The sequence below is a fragment of the Cervus canadensis genome, chromosome 10, assembly GCF_019320065.1.
Source record: "Cervus canadensis isolate Bull #8, Minnesota chromosome 10, ASM1932006v1, whole genome shotgun sequence".
NCBI classification, from domain to species: Eukaryota; Metazoa; Chordata; class Mammalia; order Artiodactyla; family Cervidae; genus Cervus; species Cervus canadensis.
In genome coordinates, this window is record NC_057395.1 from 71,397,728 (window position 1) to 71,414,429 (window position 16,702).

At 48.2% G+C, this 16,702-nt stretch overlaps 1 protein-coding gene across 3 annotated transcripts; it reads left to right on the forward strand.

Annotated features, from left to right (window-relative positions):
* Window positions 1–399: 399 nt before the first annotated feature.
* On the forward strand, window positions 400–14,494 carry TTPAL (alpha tocopherol transfer protein like). 3 transcript variants are annotated; one of them, XM_043478801.1, is made up of 6 exons: window positions 438–519; window positions 899–1,066; window positions 5,079–5,538; window positions 8,666–8,859; window positions 10,470–10,580; window positions 13,286–14,494. In XM_043478801.1, the coding sequence occupies exons 2-6, from the start codon at window positions 1,061–1,063 to the stop codon at window positions 13,562–13,564; spliced, it is 1,050 nt and encodes a 349-aa protein (XP_043334736.1). In that variant the 5' UTR covers window positions 438–519; window positions 899–1,060; the 3' UTR covers window positions 13,565–14,494. The 3 variants fall into 3 exon arrangements, with proteins under 3 accessions (XP_043334737.1, XP_043334736.1, XP_043334738.1); XM_043478802.1 differs by lacking the exon at window positions 899–1,066 and having other exon boundaries at window positions 400–519; XM_043478803.1 differs by lacking the exons at window positions 438–519; window positions 899–1,066 and adding an exon at window positions 1,089–1,566.
* The last annotated feature ends 2,208 nt before the right edge of the window (window positions 14,495–16,702 follow it).

Genomic DNA, 16,702 nt, shown 5'->3' on the forward strand with positions numbered 1-16,702 from the left:
TAACCTTTGGAGCAGCCAGTCCTGGCGGCAGCTCTGGAATTCTGAAATGCCAACCCCGAGATCTAGGTTTGAAGCCCTATACTTCATTGGTTGACTCCGTTTCCCTTTCATAAAATAGCAGGATTCCGTTTGAGAATTTAATGAGGTAAGGGATGTAATACACCAGATAACATAGTTAATATGTTCTCGGAAAACAGCAGATCCTTCTCTTCCTTCTCGAGGCCTCAGCTATCCCACCTATGCCGCCGAAACCGGTGCCTCTCAGCCAGCCTTTCCCCAGACTCAGGAACCCACGGTGCGCTTTCTACCACCAGGTGGGGACTCAAGGCCAGTCAGTCCAGGAGAGGTCGCACATGCGCACTCACGGGGGCGGTGCCCCGCCTTCCCACGCTCTGCGTACGTCACTTCCGGCGCGAGCGGCCGGGCCGGCTGGGCAGGGAGTGCGGGTCGGTTCTGTGCGCGCTGCCGGACGAGGCTCCCGCCGCCGATTGACCCGCGCTCCGCCCCGTAGCCGGGCCGGTGAGTGCCCGCGAGCCCGTGTGCCCCGGGGGCCGGGGAGAGGGACCCCTGAGAGGGAGGGATGACCGGAAGTGGGGCACCCGCGTAGAGAGAGACCCCAGGAAACGGGGACCCCTGGGGAAGGGGTGACAACCGGAAGTGGGGGGCCTCGAAGGGTTGTCGACGGGACGTGGGGGCTCTGGGGTTCCAGGAACGGTGGATTCCTGACCTCTTCTTGGGGGAGGGTGGGGAGGAAGATGATGCTCGAAAAATGTTAGGCTCCAAGTGAGGAAGATTCCCGGCTTCCCCCTAACAAATGGTGTTTGCACCCATCTATATGCCCACTCATCAATTCCTTCACCAGACTGACCGGGTCGTGCGCTGTATTCGATACCGCCAGGGCCCTGGAGATTAAACTGGAAGCTCTAGGTGCAGCGTGGAGCCCACTGTGGGGCTGGACACGTCTTTGCTCTGCTTCACGCGATGGGTACCCTTGGGCCCTTCCTCGCATCATCCACTGTTATTTACAGAGCACCGTCATGGTCCAAGCACTGGGAGAGCAATGAATGTAAGAGGCAATTTGTCTGCTCCCATAAAATTCACATTCTAGTGAGCAGATCCCCCCTTTGTAAAATAGTTAACAGTATTAGTGTTCTCACCAAATATTGTGAAGATTAGATGAGAGATGGATGTAAAATGCTAATCATAGTGCTCGATACATGATAAAACATGCATGAACATATTATCTCTTGTCATCATTCCACTGAGTTAAATTTCATAAAGCAAGCAATTATGTTGTATGTTGTTGCGTGCACAGCACTGCTAAGCCTAGTGCCTGCCACAGGTGATCAGTAATTATTTAATAAATGAATGGATGGGTAAAACTGACTCAGAAGAGTTTCGGATAAACACACATGACACTGGACTGCAGTTTCTAAAAGAGAAATAGGAACCCAGTGCTGTGGAACACTGGAGTTACCCTGGAGAAGTCAAGGAAGGCTTCATAGAGGAGGTGACATTGAAGCTAGGCCTGGAAGGTGATGATTTGCCTGGTTGGAAACAAATAAGGTGAGGAAACTCCAGACAGAGGTATCAGAAATGCATGAGGTGTTCATTAGTTTGATCATTAATTTGTTTTGACTGACATTTAATGTGCATTGAGAGGAGGAAGGGTGGGAGAGGGGCTGGAGAGGGACTTTAGGTCTGTAGTCCATGGACATTGCAGTCAGTTTTCTGGCTAAGAAATGGATCGGAATTACGGGTATCTGTTGGCGTCCCAAGAAAACAAAGCCCAGGGTGGGTCCTGTGAACCATGATTGTTGATCTGTTCCTCACTCAGCATACCTCTGCCAAGCAGATGAAACTCATTCAACAAATATTTATGCAGCGCAGACAATGTGTCTGACACCCTGTTAAGTGCTGTGTTTAAGGTGACAAACAAGACAGTTGTGGATATTGCACACAAATTGCCTACAATTGCCACAGTGAGAGAGGTGCTATGCCACAGAGTTCCTGCAGGGGGCGCGAGGTGCTCCTAAACTGACCGGAGTCAGAGAGAGACGTCTTCCCTGCTTCAAATGCGGTCATCCCTGACCTGGATTATTTCAGTAGCCTCTAAATGGTCTCTTTGCTGCTGTCCTCATCGTCTTACAGTCATCCTCTTACGTTCTCGAGACAACCCAGTGATCCTTTTAAAATCTCAATCCGATCATGTCACTCTACTCAGAACCCTCCAAAGTCAGGGTAACTAAGCTCCTACTGGCCTACAAAGCCCAGTACCATTTGGGACCCCACTTCCTCTATAAATCCGTCTGCTAATATTCTCCGCCTTGTGTATTTGGCTCTTGCGATACTGCTCTCCTCCCTGTTCCTTGAAAAAGCCAGGCATGGTCCTGCCTCAGGCTTTGCACTTTCCTCCCCGCACAGACCTACATGGCTTGCTCCCTCATCTCCTTCATCTTTGCACACATGTCACTTGATCAGGGTGAGGACTTCCCTGATCACCCTACTTAAAACTGCAACTCCTATCTCCAGGTACATCCACTCCCCGCCCCCCCCCCCCCTTGCCTGCAACTCCCTTGCCTGCTTTATTTCTCTGCATAGCCCTTATCATCTTTTCTTCCCCCCTTATCATCTTCTAGTAGACTATACAATTTATTTTGCTTATATGCTGTCTCCCTAATTAAAATGTAAGCTCAGTGAAGGCAGGAGTTTTTCTTTTCTCACTACTATATCCCCCAGTGCCTGGTCAAGGGCCTGGTACCTATTAAGTGCTTGGTATCTGTTGAATGCATAAAGTGACATCTAATGGGGTGAATTGGTATTGGCCAGAGGCACTGGAGAGAAGCCTGCTAGTCAGAGAAAACAAGATGTGCAAAGAAAAGAGACAAGAAAACCACCTTTGGGAGAAAGTGAAAGAAGCTGGGTAGGGCTGGAGGTTAGCACACAAGCAACATAGTGGGCAGACCTAAGATTTGGAGGAGGTGGCCTGGTCACTGTGGCTGCAGTGGCCTGTGGGGAAGACTGGCTATGCATAGAGGCCCCGAGATGACCCCTGCCTTCCTTGTTGAGCTCAAAGAGGGGGAAGAGTGAGAGCCCATGGACAGAAGAGCTTGGGCTTCAGAACTGGGCAGCCTTGCTGGGACCTTATTCCTGGAATATCTAAGGCAGCTATGTTGTTTTGGGGTTTTTTTCCATTTAATAAGTGTGTTAGTTCAGCTCTTCCAAGAAGCAGACACTAGGGTGAAATTACAGATGGAAGAAATTTAATGGTGGCAACACATAAAAGGGAGAGGCAACTGGAGAAATCAGGGAGAGCTTCAGACAGCTATGTGAGCCTGGTCCCTGTGCAGGAGGTTTGGGCAAGAAGCCTTGGACTGCAGTAAAGATCCGGCCAGGCTGATAGGGGATCCTCAAGGAAAAGTTGCCTGTTTGAGGAGTCCTACATTTCACTCAGTCATTGGCTGGGTTCAGTCTGGAAAGTGTACATCCACTGGGTGGTGGATCCAGAGGGACAGCAGCTGGGACACCCATCAGTTACGTTCCACCCCAGCAGGAGATCTGATCAGTTTCGCAGCCGCCATGCTAAGTCATGTGTGGGTATGGTAAAAAATTCAAGAGGGCAGTGAAGAGTCTCCTTTTCTCCTCTTAAATGTTCAGTGTCTGGTTCTGTTCCTTAAAGGGAACCATGGTTAACAGTTTTCTTGTACTTTCTTCCAAAAATTTTAGGTGCATTCACACGTATATGTTTTTTAAATATAAATACAAGTCTTTTTTTTCCACACTGTCCTGCAACCTACTTTCTTTTTCCTTAACATGTCAATTCATAAAGATCTATTTAATTCCTTTTCATTATTAAATAGTATTCCGTGCATATGGTAATATTATTTAACTAGTCTCCAACAAGAGGATGGAGGTAAAGTATTTTCAGTCTTTTGCCATTACAGTTAATACTTGTAATGATCATCCATATTTTACACACACATATAAGTACATAGAAATGGAATGCTGGGCCAAAGCATATATTTTTTTTAATCAAAGTATAGTCAATTTATAATGTTTCAGGTATATAGCAGAGTGATACAGTTATGCAGATGTATCTATTTTTCAGATTCTTTTCCAGTACAGGGTATTATACTGAATACAGTCTGTGTAGTCCTTGTTGATTATCTGTCTTACATATAGCAGCGTGTATCTCTTAATGACAAATTCCTAATTTGTCCCTCCTATCTTTCCCCTTCTGGTAACCATAAGTTTGTTTTCTCTCTCTGTGAGTATATTTCTGTTTTATAAATAAGTTCATCTGTGTCCCTTTTTTTTAGATTCCACATGTAAATGAAACCATATGACATCTGTAAGGGTATGTGGTTTGGAATCTTGATAACTATTGACACGCTGCCCTAGAGAGGCTATGCCAGTTTATTTTCCCACAAACAACAGGCCCATCAGAATCCCTGTTTTGTATTTTTGCTAATCTGAGATTCAAAGGGGTTTTAGTTCCCATTTCTTTAATTACCAGTTAGGTCAAGCACCTGTTCATACCTCTGTGAGCAAGGTGTGTGTGTGTGTGATGATCACACCTCTGAGCAAGGTATGTGTGTGTGATGATCACACCTCTGTGAGCATGGGGTGTGTGTGTGATGATCACACCTCTGTGAGCAAGGTGTGTGTGTGTGTGATGATCACACCTCTGAGCAAGGTGTGTGTGTGTGATGATCACACCTCTTTGAGCAAGGTGTGTGTGTGTGATGATCACACCTCTGTGAGCAAGGTGTGTGTGTGTGTGATAGGTGCGTGTATCCTGCTGGAGCAAGGTGTGTGTGTGCGTGTGTGTGTGATGAGGGGTGCTGGAGCAAAATCTGTGTGTGTGATGAGGGGTGTGTGTTTCCTGCTGGAGCTGCCCCGGGGCTGGGCTGGGCTGGACCGTGGTTCAGATACTCCTCCAGGAAAGAACCACTGCTCTGGGGGTTTTGGCTTGACGACAGCATCGCTGCCCCCCTCCCTCACGCCGATCAGGGGTTTGGAGTGACCGATGCCAGTGCCGGGCTTTCTCGGCATCACGCAGGGCTTCTGTTTCGCAGGGATCCTGGGAGCTCATGTCAGAAGAAAGTGACTCGCTGAGAACCAGCCCTTCCGCGGCCTCGCTTTCGGAAAATGAGCTGCCGCCGCCTTCCGCCCCCGCCGGCTATGTGTGCTCGCTGACCGAGGACCTGGTGGCCAAAGCCAGGGAGGAGCTGCAGGAGAAGCCGGAGTGGAGGCTCCGCGACGTGCAGGCCCTGCGGGACATGGTGCGCAAGGAGTGCCCGCATCTGAGCACCTCTCTGGAGGACGCCTTCCTGCTGCGCTTCCTCCGCGCCCGCAAGTTTGACTACGACCGGGCCCTCCAGCTGCTCATCAACTACCACAGCTGCCGAAGAAGCTGGCCCGAAGTCTTCAACGACCTGAGGCCTTCCGCCTTGAAGGAAGTCCTGGCCTCCGGCTTCCTCACCGTCCTGCCGCACACCGACCCCAGGGGCTGCCCCGTCCTCTGCCTCCGCCCAGGTACCGCTCCCTGCGGGGGCGCGGGAGGGATGGGTGTGGGTACAGTGTGGGGTGCGTCTGCCGAGGGCGCTCTGTGTGTGTGCGCGCTCATGACTTTTTCCCTTTTGTCCCCTCCTGGCCTCAGTCAAGGCTTGTGTGTGTGTGTGTGTGTGTGTGTGTCCGTCTGTCTGTCTGTCTTATTCCCTTTTGTCCCCTCCTGGCTTTAGTCAAGACTCTTTTGACGGCAGGAGAACAGAACCCTGCTCTACTGACGTAAGACGAAGGGAGGATGTAGTCTGAGGAGCCGGGAGCACAGCAGCAGAGAGCTGAGGGAGCACGGTGCTCGCCCGCCCCAGGAGCTAGACCCAGCATCCTTCCTGAGACCACAGGAGCCGAGACCACCGTTCTCCCTGTCTCTGCCTCTGACGGTCCCTCAGGGCCACGTTTTCTGCTGCCCTTTGCACATCTTCACCTTTCAGTCCGAGTACTGGCTTTTGGCCCCTCTGTACACCCCTCAGCTCCCAGGTTTAGCTGGCCACCCAACTCCGTTCCTTCACTGCAGATTCCAGATCTCTAGGGTTGGGAATCTGGTGAGCTGAGAAAGCAACCCTGATCATCGGGTCTAAGCAGGGCTGCCGGGACACCCCCGCCCCCACCCTGTCAGTCCTTAGGGAGCAGGTGAGGTACAGATATCAGTGTCTGCCTGCCTCCTCTGACTTATCCCCCCTCCCGTCTGCTTTTTGAAGTCAGTGAAAAGCTTCACTTCAGATGCACTTTTTCATCTCAGCAGTGCATGATGGTAAGTGAAACGCCTGACATTTCCTTGATGCAGTAGTTTGCAGTGGGGGTAGTTTTCTCCCTGCTCCCTCTCCCACCAAAGTATCAGAAATGTGAGAGAAGGCTTCGGTTAACACAGAGACCGAGGGGCCCTAGAACTCAAGCATTCTGATTCTCCGTCTTCTTCTTCTTCTTCCCTGACCCTAAATACATAGTACACTCGGGAGAGTTCTCTGCTCTTCCCCCTGCCTCAATATTTTCCGTCAGGGCCAAGCTGAGAACAAATTGAAAGTAAGATGGCTCTGTTCTTCTTCCCAAACATGCCAGGAACATGAGAACCTGTTGGCCACCCTCTCTGCTCCTATGCAAATACTTCTTGAAGGGACAGCTGATGGGGAGTGGAAGCCTCCCTCTGCCTTGAGACCCCATGTTATCATTTCCTTTAGTCATTTACCAAAGCTTATTGGGATACCAGCCATATTCTCGTGAGCCTTTACTATGTACCAGGCACAGTATTAACTGTTTTACCTGCTGTTTTAGGTGTTTTCCAAAATTAGGGGGTATTCATATTAAAACAGGGCTTCCCAGGTGACTCAGTGGTAAAGAATCTGCCTGCCAATGCAGGAGACACGGGTTCCACCCCTGGGTTGGGAAGATCCCCTGGAGGAGGAAACGGCAATCCAATCCAGTATTCTCTTCTGGAAAATTCCATGAACAGAGAAGCCTGGCAAGCTGCTGTCCATGGGTTGCAAAGAACTGGACACAGCTGAGCCACAGAGCATGCGTGCATGCATTTTACAATAAACAATGTGGTGGAGAGGTCAGGGCACAAGGAAACCTAGAAACCAGCCAATGGGAGTTCTGCTGCTCCTCTGTACTCAACTCATATGAATATTACAGAACAGTCAGATGTTACCACACTGGTTTCGCCTCTTTGCTTGCATGGTTTCAACTCTTAGCTCCTGAGATGGATCCCCCCCCCCCCACCCGCCGATATGTCTGGAGCAGATTTGAACACCTCCCCACCAACTCAACATTTTAGCAGGAGGCAGACAGATTTTATTCTCATCTAGCTCCTCTGGTGGCTCAGCTGGTAAAGAATCTGCCTGCCATGTGGGAGACCTGGGTTCGATCCCTAGGTTGGGAAGATCCCCTGGAGAAGGGAACCACTATCCACTCCAATATTCTGGCCTGGAGAATTCCATGGATTGTATAGTTCATGGGGTCGCAAAGAGTCAGACACGACTGAACGACTTTCACTTCACTTCAGTGTGAAATAAATCTGGGAGGTGTCAGGTTTGCCTTTTTGTAAGTTCTTTTGAGACATATGTGATTGAAAAGGATGATAGCCAGCATGCAGAAGCAGGTTTAATTGGCAGCACTACCAAGCAGCACGCTGGCACAATTTTTGGACAAAGCTTTTTTGTATAGAAAGTTTGCACATGTCACAAATCTCATTGGGGACCATCCAGTGGACTTTTATCTTTCTAAGAAAGAGACACACGTATCTTGGTGGGATTTTCTTGAGAATAGTAGTTAGCACTCAAAAGTTGTCATTCTCATCTTTTCCCCAAAGAGAAAAAGACTCCTCAATCATATGGGGAGCATTAAGGGAGCAACCAGCCTGGAAAGGGGAGTTTGTTCAAGCTACACCATTGGGAAACCATCTCCCTCTCTGCTGTCTTGGTCTGGGCTTCATCCTCTGACTAGCTCTTGCCTCATGGGTCCCTGGGTCTCAGGCTCCCAGCCTCACTGCTACAAGAGAGAAGAGAGGTCTTCTCTCTCCAAAGGGCCCAGGTCCCAGAACTGAGTCCCTGTGCTTCTGCTTGGCCTCACTTGGATTACTCACTGTGGCCAGGAGGATGCTATGCCCACACTGGCCAAGCCCACCTCTGGACCCAGGAGTGAAGTCACTTTACACACTCAGTATGGCTAGCATGGGAAGAAGTGGTTCCCCCCAAGGAAGATGAGGGTGGTCTTACGAAGATAAGGGCACTTAGGATGGCAGAAGGCACACATGTCCATTAAGGCAAGCATTATAATCCCATTCTACTTAGGAGGAGACGTAGGCCCAGATTGAGGAGAAAACTTGCCTAAGGTCACACAGCTAGGAAGATTCAAACCCCCAGGTGTGTCTGACTTCAGAGCTCACGATTTCATCTTCAACACTCAATTGCTTTTCCATTTCAGAATGTGCTGCTATGTTTGGAGTCAAGAAGCATCAGCTCCCACTTAAAGATCTAAATAGTCGTGCCAGTAGAATTCTTTTCCACTTTTAAGCAATGGTTTAGGAAGGAGATAAATCCTAGCCTGTCTGATTACGTGTTTGTGTTCATTTCTGTAACATACTGTCCATCTTTTACGACCTTAGACAGGTGGATCCCAAGCAACTATCCAATTACAGAAAACATCCGAGCCATATACCTGACATTAGAGAAACTCATTCAGTCTGAAGAAACCCAGGTGAATGGAATTGTAATTCTTGCAGACTACAAAGGAGTGAGCTTATCAAAGGCATCTCATTTTGGCCCTTTTATAGCCAAAAAGGTGATTGGCATCCTTCAGGTATGGCTCCTATGTGTCATGTGCCTGTCCTGTGGCTGTGTGTCTTTCCCAGGGCTCTGTCTATCTCCAATTCCACCTAATACACAAACCCCACCTCCCACGCCTCCCCACAGTCAGGACAATACAAAAGCATTATGGGAAGAAATGTAAAAGTCCAGTTCACCACTCATTCTCATCAAGGTCTCCAGTAGTTACTGGGCAAAATCAACTTTAGGACAAGAGCCCAAAAATCAGAGAAATGCTTTCTGCTCTTTTTGTTTGTCTAGGGTTTTTTTTTTTTTGGCTCAGAAGACAGAGAAATTCTCGACAAATGAAACAGATGTTTCTGCTGAGGTGATGGAGCTTCTCCTTTTTTCTGTAGAACCTGGGTACAGGGAACCCTGCTGGGCTGTTCACACCTCATGTTGTGCATTTCAGAACACAAGTCTCTGGGAACCATAAAGTTCCTCATGCATCTGCAGTGTATGAGATGGTTTGCACATGCAAAGTGCTTGTTTTTTTAATTGAAGTATATAGTTGATTTACAGTATTATGTTAGTTTAAGGTGTACAGCAGAATGACTCAGTATTTTTATCAATTATATGCCATTAAAAGTTACAAAATAACAGCTATACTTCCCTGTGCTGTCCAATATATCCTTGTTGCTGCAAAGCACACTTACAGTCATGGTAAGCCATTCAGTCCTTCAGGGGATCCTCTGAGATAAACAAGGTAAGAATTATCTTTCCTTGTTGATAGAAGAGGAGACCTTCAGGATGTAGTCTGGCAGCCTGGACCCTCGTTCATCAGACCCCGTCGATGGGGTGCTGTCTCCTGTGAGCTGGGGGTACCAGTGATCCCACAATTCTCCCCCATCAAATTCCACAGTGTTTGAACCTCTCCTGCATACCAGGCTGATTAAACATTTAAATGTCACTTCCAGTCATTATCAGAAATGTGAATTCTGGCATGGAGGTAATACTCGGGCTTCCCTTAGCTTCCACTCTTCTTTGCTTCTGCCAAATGTTGTGCAGATTCAAGTGTCAGGATAATGCGTTCAGTCAGTGGTTCTCTAGTCCTGTAAGATGGTCTGGGGGACAAAAAATGTTCCAGGGTTAAGTGTGTTTGGGAAATACAGCGTAGCATGCCCCTTTCTTGTGAATTTCAACATAAATATTTGCATACTGAAAGCCTTACTGGTCCTGCAGTTAAGGAAACCTGTTTGACTGTATTTAGTCTACTATTTCTCAAACTCAGTTGCTTACCACAGAACCCTTTTTGCATCACAGGCTAGTAACATCCTGAGAAATACACGTTGGGTAATACTGATCTAAAAGGCCTGATATTTGTTAGATCCGTCCACACAGGCTCAGACTGCTTTTTTGCCCTAAGAAGGGCAGCTCTCCACCTGCTTGCCTAACCATTTCCTAAACCAGCTCTGGGTCCTTAGACAGACTCTTTGCCTGAGACCCATCTTCCTGTCTAGCCCTGACTTGGGCTGTCTTTGAAGAGACCAGGAGAATCAGACCAGACTGATGTTGGGGCTAAAAATGGGGAAGGCAGGCTGTGGTAACTGACGGTTTTCAGATTCTAACATCGGGATTCTAACATTCCCTTCCCTTCCCCCACAGGACGGTTTCCCCATTCGGATAAAAGCAGTCCATGTAGTGAATGAACCTCGAATATTTAAAGGTATTTTTGCCATCATAAAACCATTCCTGAAGGAGAAGATAGCAAACAGAGTAAGTGATGATCCTATCAACTTAAAGATACTTTAATTTTTTTTATGCTTCCTTTTCTGTGACATCTCTAAATTCATTGCAACAACTATAAACTTAGCTTATTCTTTTCTTTTTCTTTTTAAAGATTTGTGTACTTATTATTTTTTGTTTCACTGGGTCTTCATTGCTGTGCATGGTCTTCTCATTGCAGTGGCTTCTCTTGTTGCAGAGCATGGGCTCGATGCACATGGGCTCAGTAGCTGTGGCTCCTGGGCTCTGGGAGTGCTGGTTCTGTAGTTTGGGCGCACTTAGTTGCTCCAGGGCACGTGGGATCTTCCCAGATCATGGATTGAGCCCGTGGCCTCTGCATTGGCAGGCAGATTCTTAACCACTAGACCACCGGAGAAGCCCAGTTTATTATTCTTGCCTGGGACTACTGAGTTGGAAAGGGCAGGGTTTCAGATAAAATAGATGAACAGTCTTTTCTGTGAAGGGAAGATGAAATTAATGGGAAGATAATACTTGACTGTAGAGAGAGCAGACCCAGGGTTGTTTTTGTAGGAGCATCTCTGCTCTTTGATCATTTAGGCTTTTTAATATCCTGGCCTGGGCATTGTGAACCAACATCATATTTTATGTGTGAAAGTGAAATCGCTTAGTGGTGTCCGACTCTTTGGGACCCCATGGGCTGTAGTCTACCAGACTCCTCCATCCACAGGATTCTCCAGGCAAGAATACTAGAGTGGGTTGCCATTTCCTTCTCCAGGGGATCTTCCTGACCCAGGGATCGAACCGAAGCCTCCCACCTTGCAGGCAGACGCTTTACCCTCTGAGCCACCAGGGAAGCCCATTTTATGTATGAGGATGTAGCAAAGGGTGGTCATTGGGTGGGGAGTTAAAAAGAGTCCTGGCAATTTCTTACTGCTAAAATTGTTGTTTGTGTGCTAGTGGCTTAGTCGTGTCCGACTCTTTGCAACCCTGTGGACTGTAGCCTGCCAGGTTCCTCCGTCCATGGGATTCTCCAGGCAAGAATACTGGAGTGGGTAGCCATTGCCTTCTCCAGGGGATCTTCCAGACCCAGGGCTCGAACCCAGGTCTCCTGCATTGCAGGCAGATTCTTTACCATCCGAGCTATAGAGAAGTCCCTATAGCTTAAATTGTTGTTTAAGCCTTTCCATTTACTTAATTTGTCTTACTGTGTGAAGTTTGTGGAGCAGTTCAAGGTTTATGAGATCTGTGAGTTTATAGTTTAATTTTTATGTTAGAAAAGATAGGCGACCCTTTAAGAAGACAGTCTTGGTACTTTCCTGGTGGTCCAGAAATTGGGACTCTGAGCTTTCACTCCAGGGCACCTGGGTTCAATCCCTGGTTGGGGAGCTAAGATTCTGCAAGCCTCAAGCTGCAGCCAAAAAAAAAGAGACAGTCTTCCTCTGACCCTGAAGAGCCAGTGATCTTTTAAACTTTCCAAGGACCATGATTAAAATATGATGGGTGGTATTTTTCTTCTTCTTTCTTAGGCCTAGGAAAATGGTTATGGTTACTCACATACTCTTCAATTTTGTTCTCTCTTTCAAAGAGGAAATGTAGAATCTCATTTGTGAGGGAGGGAACTTGAAATCCGGATTACCAGGCCCTTTCCCCAAAGATTTTAACTCATTGGTTCAGGGGTAGAGCCCAGGAACCTGTGCTTTTAAGACTTCCTTAGGTGATTCTGATGCAGTTAGGATTGAGGACCTCTCAGTGTGGCCTCCCACCCTGGGTTTGAGCCCATGTTGCTTCCTGGAGCTTCTGTTTGGAACCTGTTTGTACCAAAGCAGTCTTTGGACAACGTCTTTTACATCTACGAAATGACCTTACTAATGTTAAATAATCTGTTCGCTTGGTCCATTGTATGTTAATTCATTGACTCAAATATTTTTTGATCAGCTTTGTGCAGGTTTGTTCTCAATGAATAAAACAAACAAAAATCTCTGCCCCTAAGAAGCTTACATTCTAGAGAGACAGACAGTGAGTTATGTCTGTTATCTAGTGCTAATGCTATGGAGAAAAATAAAGCAGAGAAAGGAGACGGCAGGTTCTGGAAGAAGGAAAGGAGTGGTAGTGTTCTGTGGGATGGTCAGAGGTGGTGTCATTGAGAAGGTGGCGTTTGAGCGAAGACGTGAATGCAATGAGGGAGTGAGCCTTACAGGGATCTGGGGGACTCTGAGTGGGGCGGGGAGTGGGGGAAGCAGGCCTGGAGGAGCAGCAGGGGGGTGTGGGAGGAATAGGAGGCAGAGGTGTAAGAGCCCAGACCGTGCGGGCCATCATGTGGACTGTGGCGTTTAGTCTGCGTGAGATGGGTGCACTGGAAGTCCGCACGTTTTAGAGGAGTGACTTGATCTGACTTACGTTGAAGAGCGCTTAGGTTGTGGTGGGACAAGGCGAGGGTGTAAGCAAAGAGCCGAGGAAGATACTCTGAGGATCCAGGTAAGAAGGGATGATGACCTGGTCCCACTAGGGTAGCAGGGAAGTGTCAGAATTCTGGACATGTTTTGAAGTACCAGCTAAGAGGATACAGGATACAAGGAAAAGAGGATGAAGGATCCTCAAGCTTTTCATGGCACTGGTAGAGCAGAGCTGGCATCAAGCGTTCTTTTATTCATTCAGCAGACGTGTGTTTGAGCGCCTCCCAGTAAAGGTTACTGATTAACCCGAGGACCTGTGTGCTTTCCTGTCATTCTCTGTAGTTTTTCCTTCACGGGTCTGACCTGAACTCTCTCCACACAAACCTTCCAAGAAACATCCTCCCCAGGGAATACGGGGGCACGGCTGGAGAGCTGGACATCACCGCCTGGAACGCGGTGCTGCTGGCCTCGGAGGAGGACTTCGTGAGGGAGTTCTGCCAGCCCGGCCCTCCCTGTGACAGCATCCTGGGCCAGGCCCTGCCGCCCGAGGGGCTGAGCTCGGAGGCGCCCTGTGATGACTCCATGCGGGCTGTGAAATCACAGCTATACTCCTGCTACTAGCCAGTCCCCCGCGAACGGCACCATCTTTACAAGCTTTCCTTCCTTCTTCAGAGAGGCCCAAGGAGGGTTCGCGGTGCCAGGGATTGTCTTGCTCCTTGGAACAGAACTGCAGCATGGAGGCAAAGCCTGGAGAGCTCTGAGCCACAGGGTGAGGCTTGGGTGGCTTGAATGACTCTGTGGAAGACGTGGAGAAAGTCCCCCAGCAATTCTGAAACATTTGCAATCCCAGCGTGCAGCCACGAATGTGGAAGCCGTATCCGGTTCTTACAGAGCTCAACGCAAGGAAAATCAGGACCAACATCACTTTGATCCCACATTCCAGGAGAAAACCCCAATTGGCCAGGCAGTGCACTCCTGTGAGACAGTTTGGCCAAGCCTGCCAGGTAGCCACATGTGAGATGATGAGATTGTCTTGAAAGACAGACTACAGACCTCTCAGCTTGAAAGTCTGAGGTCCATCACTGGGTCTGGAAAGCACCTTCACTGAATCATGCAAGAAGACAGAAGCAGCACCTCCTGATCAAACTCGGGAACCAGGGACCTTATGTACCTCTGGGGTTCATGGGTTGAATCTTGCAATAGAACCTTAAAGTTTTCCCGAACCCATAAAGCCTTAGTCCTGGTTCTCAAAAGAATCATACATGATCCTAGACACACATGATTTTACTCAACCACGAAGCCTGGACACCAGTCCTGTGTAGCTAAAAGAATTCTGGCCTAAGAATTATGAGACCTGCGCCCCAACCTTAGACGTGTTTCTGTGGACACACGAGCCTCTGTGGGCCTCCAGCCTTCTCATCTGTAAAATGAGGCTGAATGAAGTGATGCTGAGGGCCCTTTTGGCTACTAATGGGCCTCTGCTATTTGGTTATTTATTGAATGTTAGACATTGGTTTTCTGCCTAGAAAGAGCACTCTCTAGATACCAGTAGTTGGATTCTGTATTTTTGTGGTATGCATAGGCCTTCCCAAGAGGGATGCGTCACTGTTTTGGCCCTGTCTTTAAAGAAATGAGTGGATTCAGCAATACCCATTTTCCTTTCACAGGGAGGGTTGAACTTGAAAATGATGGCCTTTGTGAAGGCAGATGAGATGCCCATGATCTTGGATGAATTCCTTCCATCTCTAAGACTCTGGCTTATATTTTAAACTTGGCGAGGTAAAGGGATAAATTAATTGGAATTTTTAAAATTTGGCCTCTGGAAATAAGGGCAAGTTATTCTGGGCCACCCCCGCCACAACACACTTGAGTTTCTATCTCTTGTGTCCAGCCAGACTGAATGTTAATTCTGCATTTTAGCACTTTAGACCCTTCCTGTCAAGAACTTAGCCTTAGCCCAAGCGTCAAATTAAGTGGTTCATCTGATGGCTTTTGACCTATTTCCTTTCATTCATTCCATGCAAATTGCGGTGTTAAAAAGTGACAGGTACCACGCATTGTGTGTGTTACCTTCTCTGTGCATTTGTTAGAGCAGCAGCAGGCAGCCTGAATGACTCAGTTAGGACTAGAACAGTCCTCTGAAATGTCAAGGCCAATCAGTTGTTCATAAGCTGTTTCTCTCTGTAGCACTTTTTAAAATGTCTGGAGAAGTTGTTGGTGGAAGTGACTTACCTCATTCGTGCCAATTCTAGGAAGAACTGTTTTCACCATAGATACTAACCTTGGATGCTCTAAGGATCTGGCTGGGTGGGAGGTGTCAAAATACACACCCCTGGCTGCCTCTAGTCCCATCTAGACAATGCCATGACAGTGATGGCGTGACCGCCATTGCTGGAAAGGTCTCAATGGGACAAGTGGGATGGCTATAGTAATAAGTTCAGAACCCAACTGCCTGGGAGAATTGGTCAGAGGTTTTCTTAGGTCCCAAAGAGGACAGAGATTAAAAAACACAACAGAAAAGTTAGACGTGAATCAGGCCCACCAAGTTTCCAAGGTTTGAACTGGCATTGCGTTCCTGGCAAGCTGCCTTTGTCCACGTGTCTTAATGTGGGGATGGCCAAGCTCACCTCCAGAAATTTCTCAAAGACCAGGAAGGGTGTTGCCCATTTCCCAGACCTTCCCAGTTAGATCAGGGAGCTGTTTCATTCAGCTTCCGAAAGGAGTCAGAGCCAAGGGTTGTCTGCCTTCTGGAGCTGCTGTGTTTTATGTTGGCTCCAGGGAGAGCAAATGGTTTTGGCACCTCAGGAGGCTTGCTCCAAGCTGTGAAAGCGGGACCTCCCTGGGTGGAAACCATGGCCATCTCTGCCAGGCTTCTGTCTGCGGCTGCCTCAGCAGGGCAGGGGAATGACCACAGGGGCACCCCGGGAGTTTCACTCAGCAGTGGGGGCACAGTGACGGAGCAAGTAATTGAACACCAGGAGAACTGAGTGTATTCCTTAAGGGAAAAGTTCTGATTCATTTCAGACACTTGAAAATGAACGTTTCCTGCAATTCAGGGCTGTGTGCTGTAGGCAAGGGAAAGAAATAGTAAATCAGGAGACCCAAGTTCCAGCTTTACTTTGCCACTTGGCCTTGGTCAGCTGCTGAACATCCCTGAATCGTCCTATGATAAAGGGTGTCTACACTTGGGGAGCCCTGAACCCTCTGTTCCTGGCATCAGAGGATTTGTTCTTCCCTGCCCACCCCCCACCTCCGCCATCTGAATGACCCTTTAGGCAGTTTAGGTCTGAATGAACTGACACCTAACGCTTCCAAATGAGTCTGTCAGCTTAGGTAATGGGTTGGGGGAGTTCTTCCTCCTCTTCTATACAGAATTCTGGAAAATTGTGCTTCTTCCTGGAATTCTGTTCTTTCACAGCCAGAGGCTAGGAGTAATCTACAGAAATAGCCAAAAGTGCAACAACCCTGGCCTCCTCTCGAGTTTCCTATTTTCTGTCGGCAAAGGTGGCCTCAGCTCCCTAGTACTTCACCCTGCTTTCACAAGGAGCAGCCTGTCCTTCAGTCAGTTCAGTTGCTCAGTCGTGTCTGACTGTCTACGACCCCATGGACTGCAGCACGCCAGGCTTCCCTGTTCTTCACCAACTCCCGAAGCTTGCTCAAACTCATGTCCATTGTGTCGGTTATGCCATCCAACCACCTCATCCTCTGTTGTCCCCTTCTCCTCGCGCCTTCAATCTTTCCCAGCATCGGGGTCTTTTC

Coding starts and splice junctions, on each gene's coding strand:
- TTPAL (XM_043478801.1), top strand. Junction 8,860..10,469: donor AGGTGATTGGCATCCTTCAG/GTATGGCTCCTA, acceptor CTTCCCCCACAG/GACGGTTTCCCCATTCGGAT. Junction 10,581..13,285: donor AGGAGAAGATAGCAAACAGA/GTAAGTGATGAT, acceptor CATTCTCTGTAG/TTTTTCCTTCACGGGTCTGA.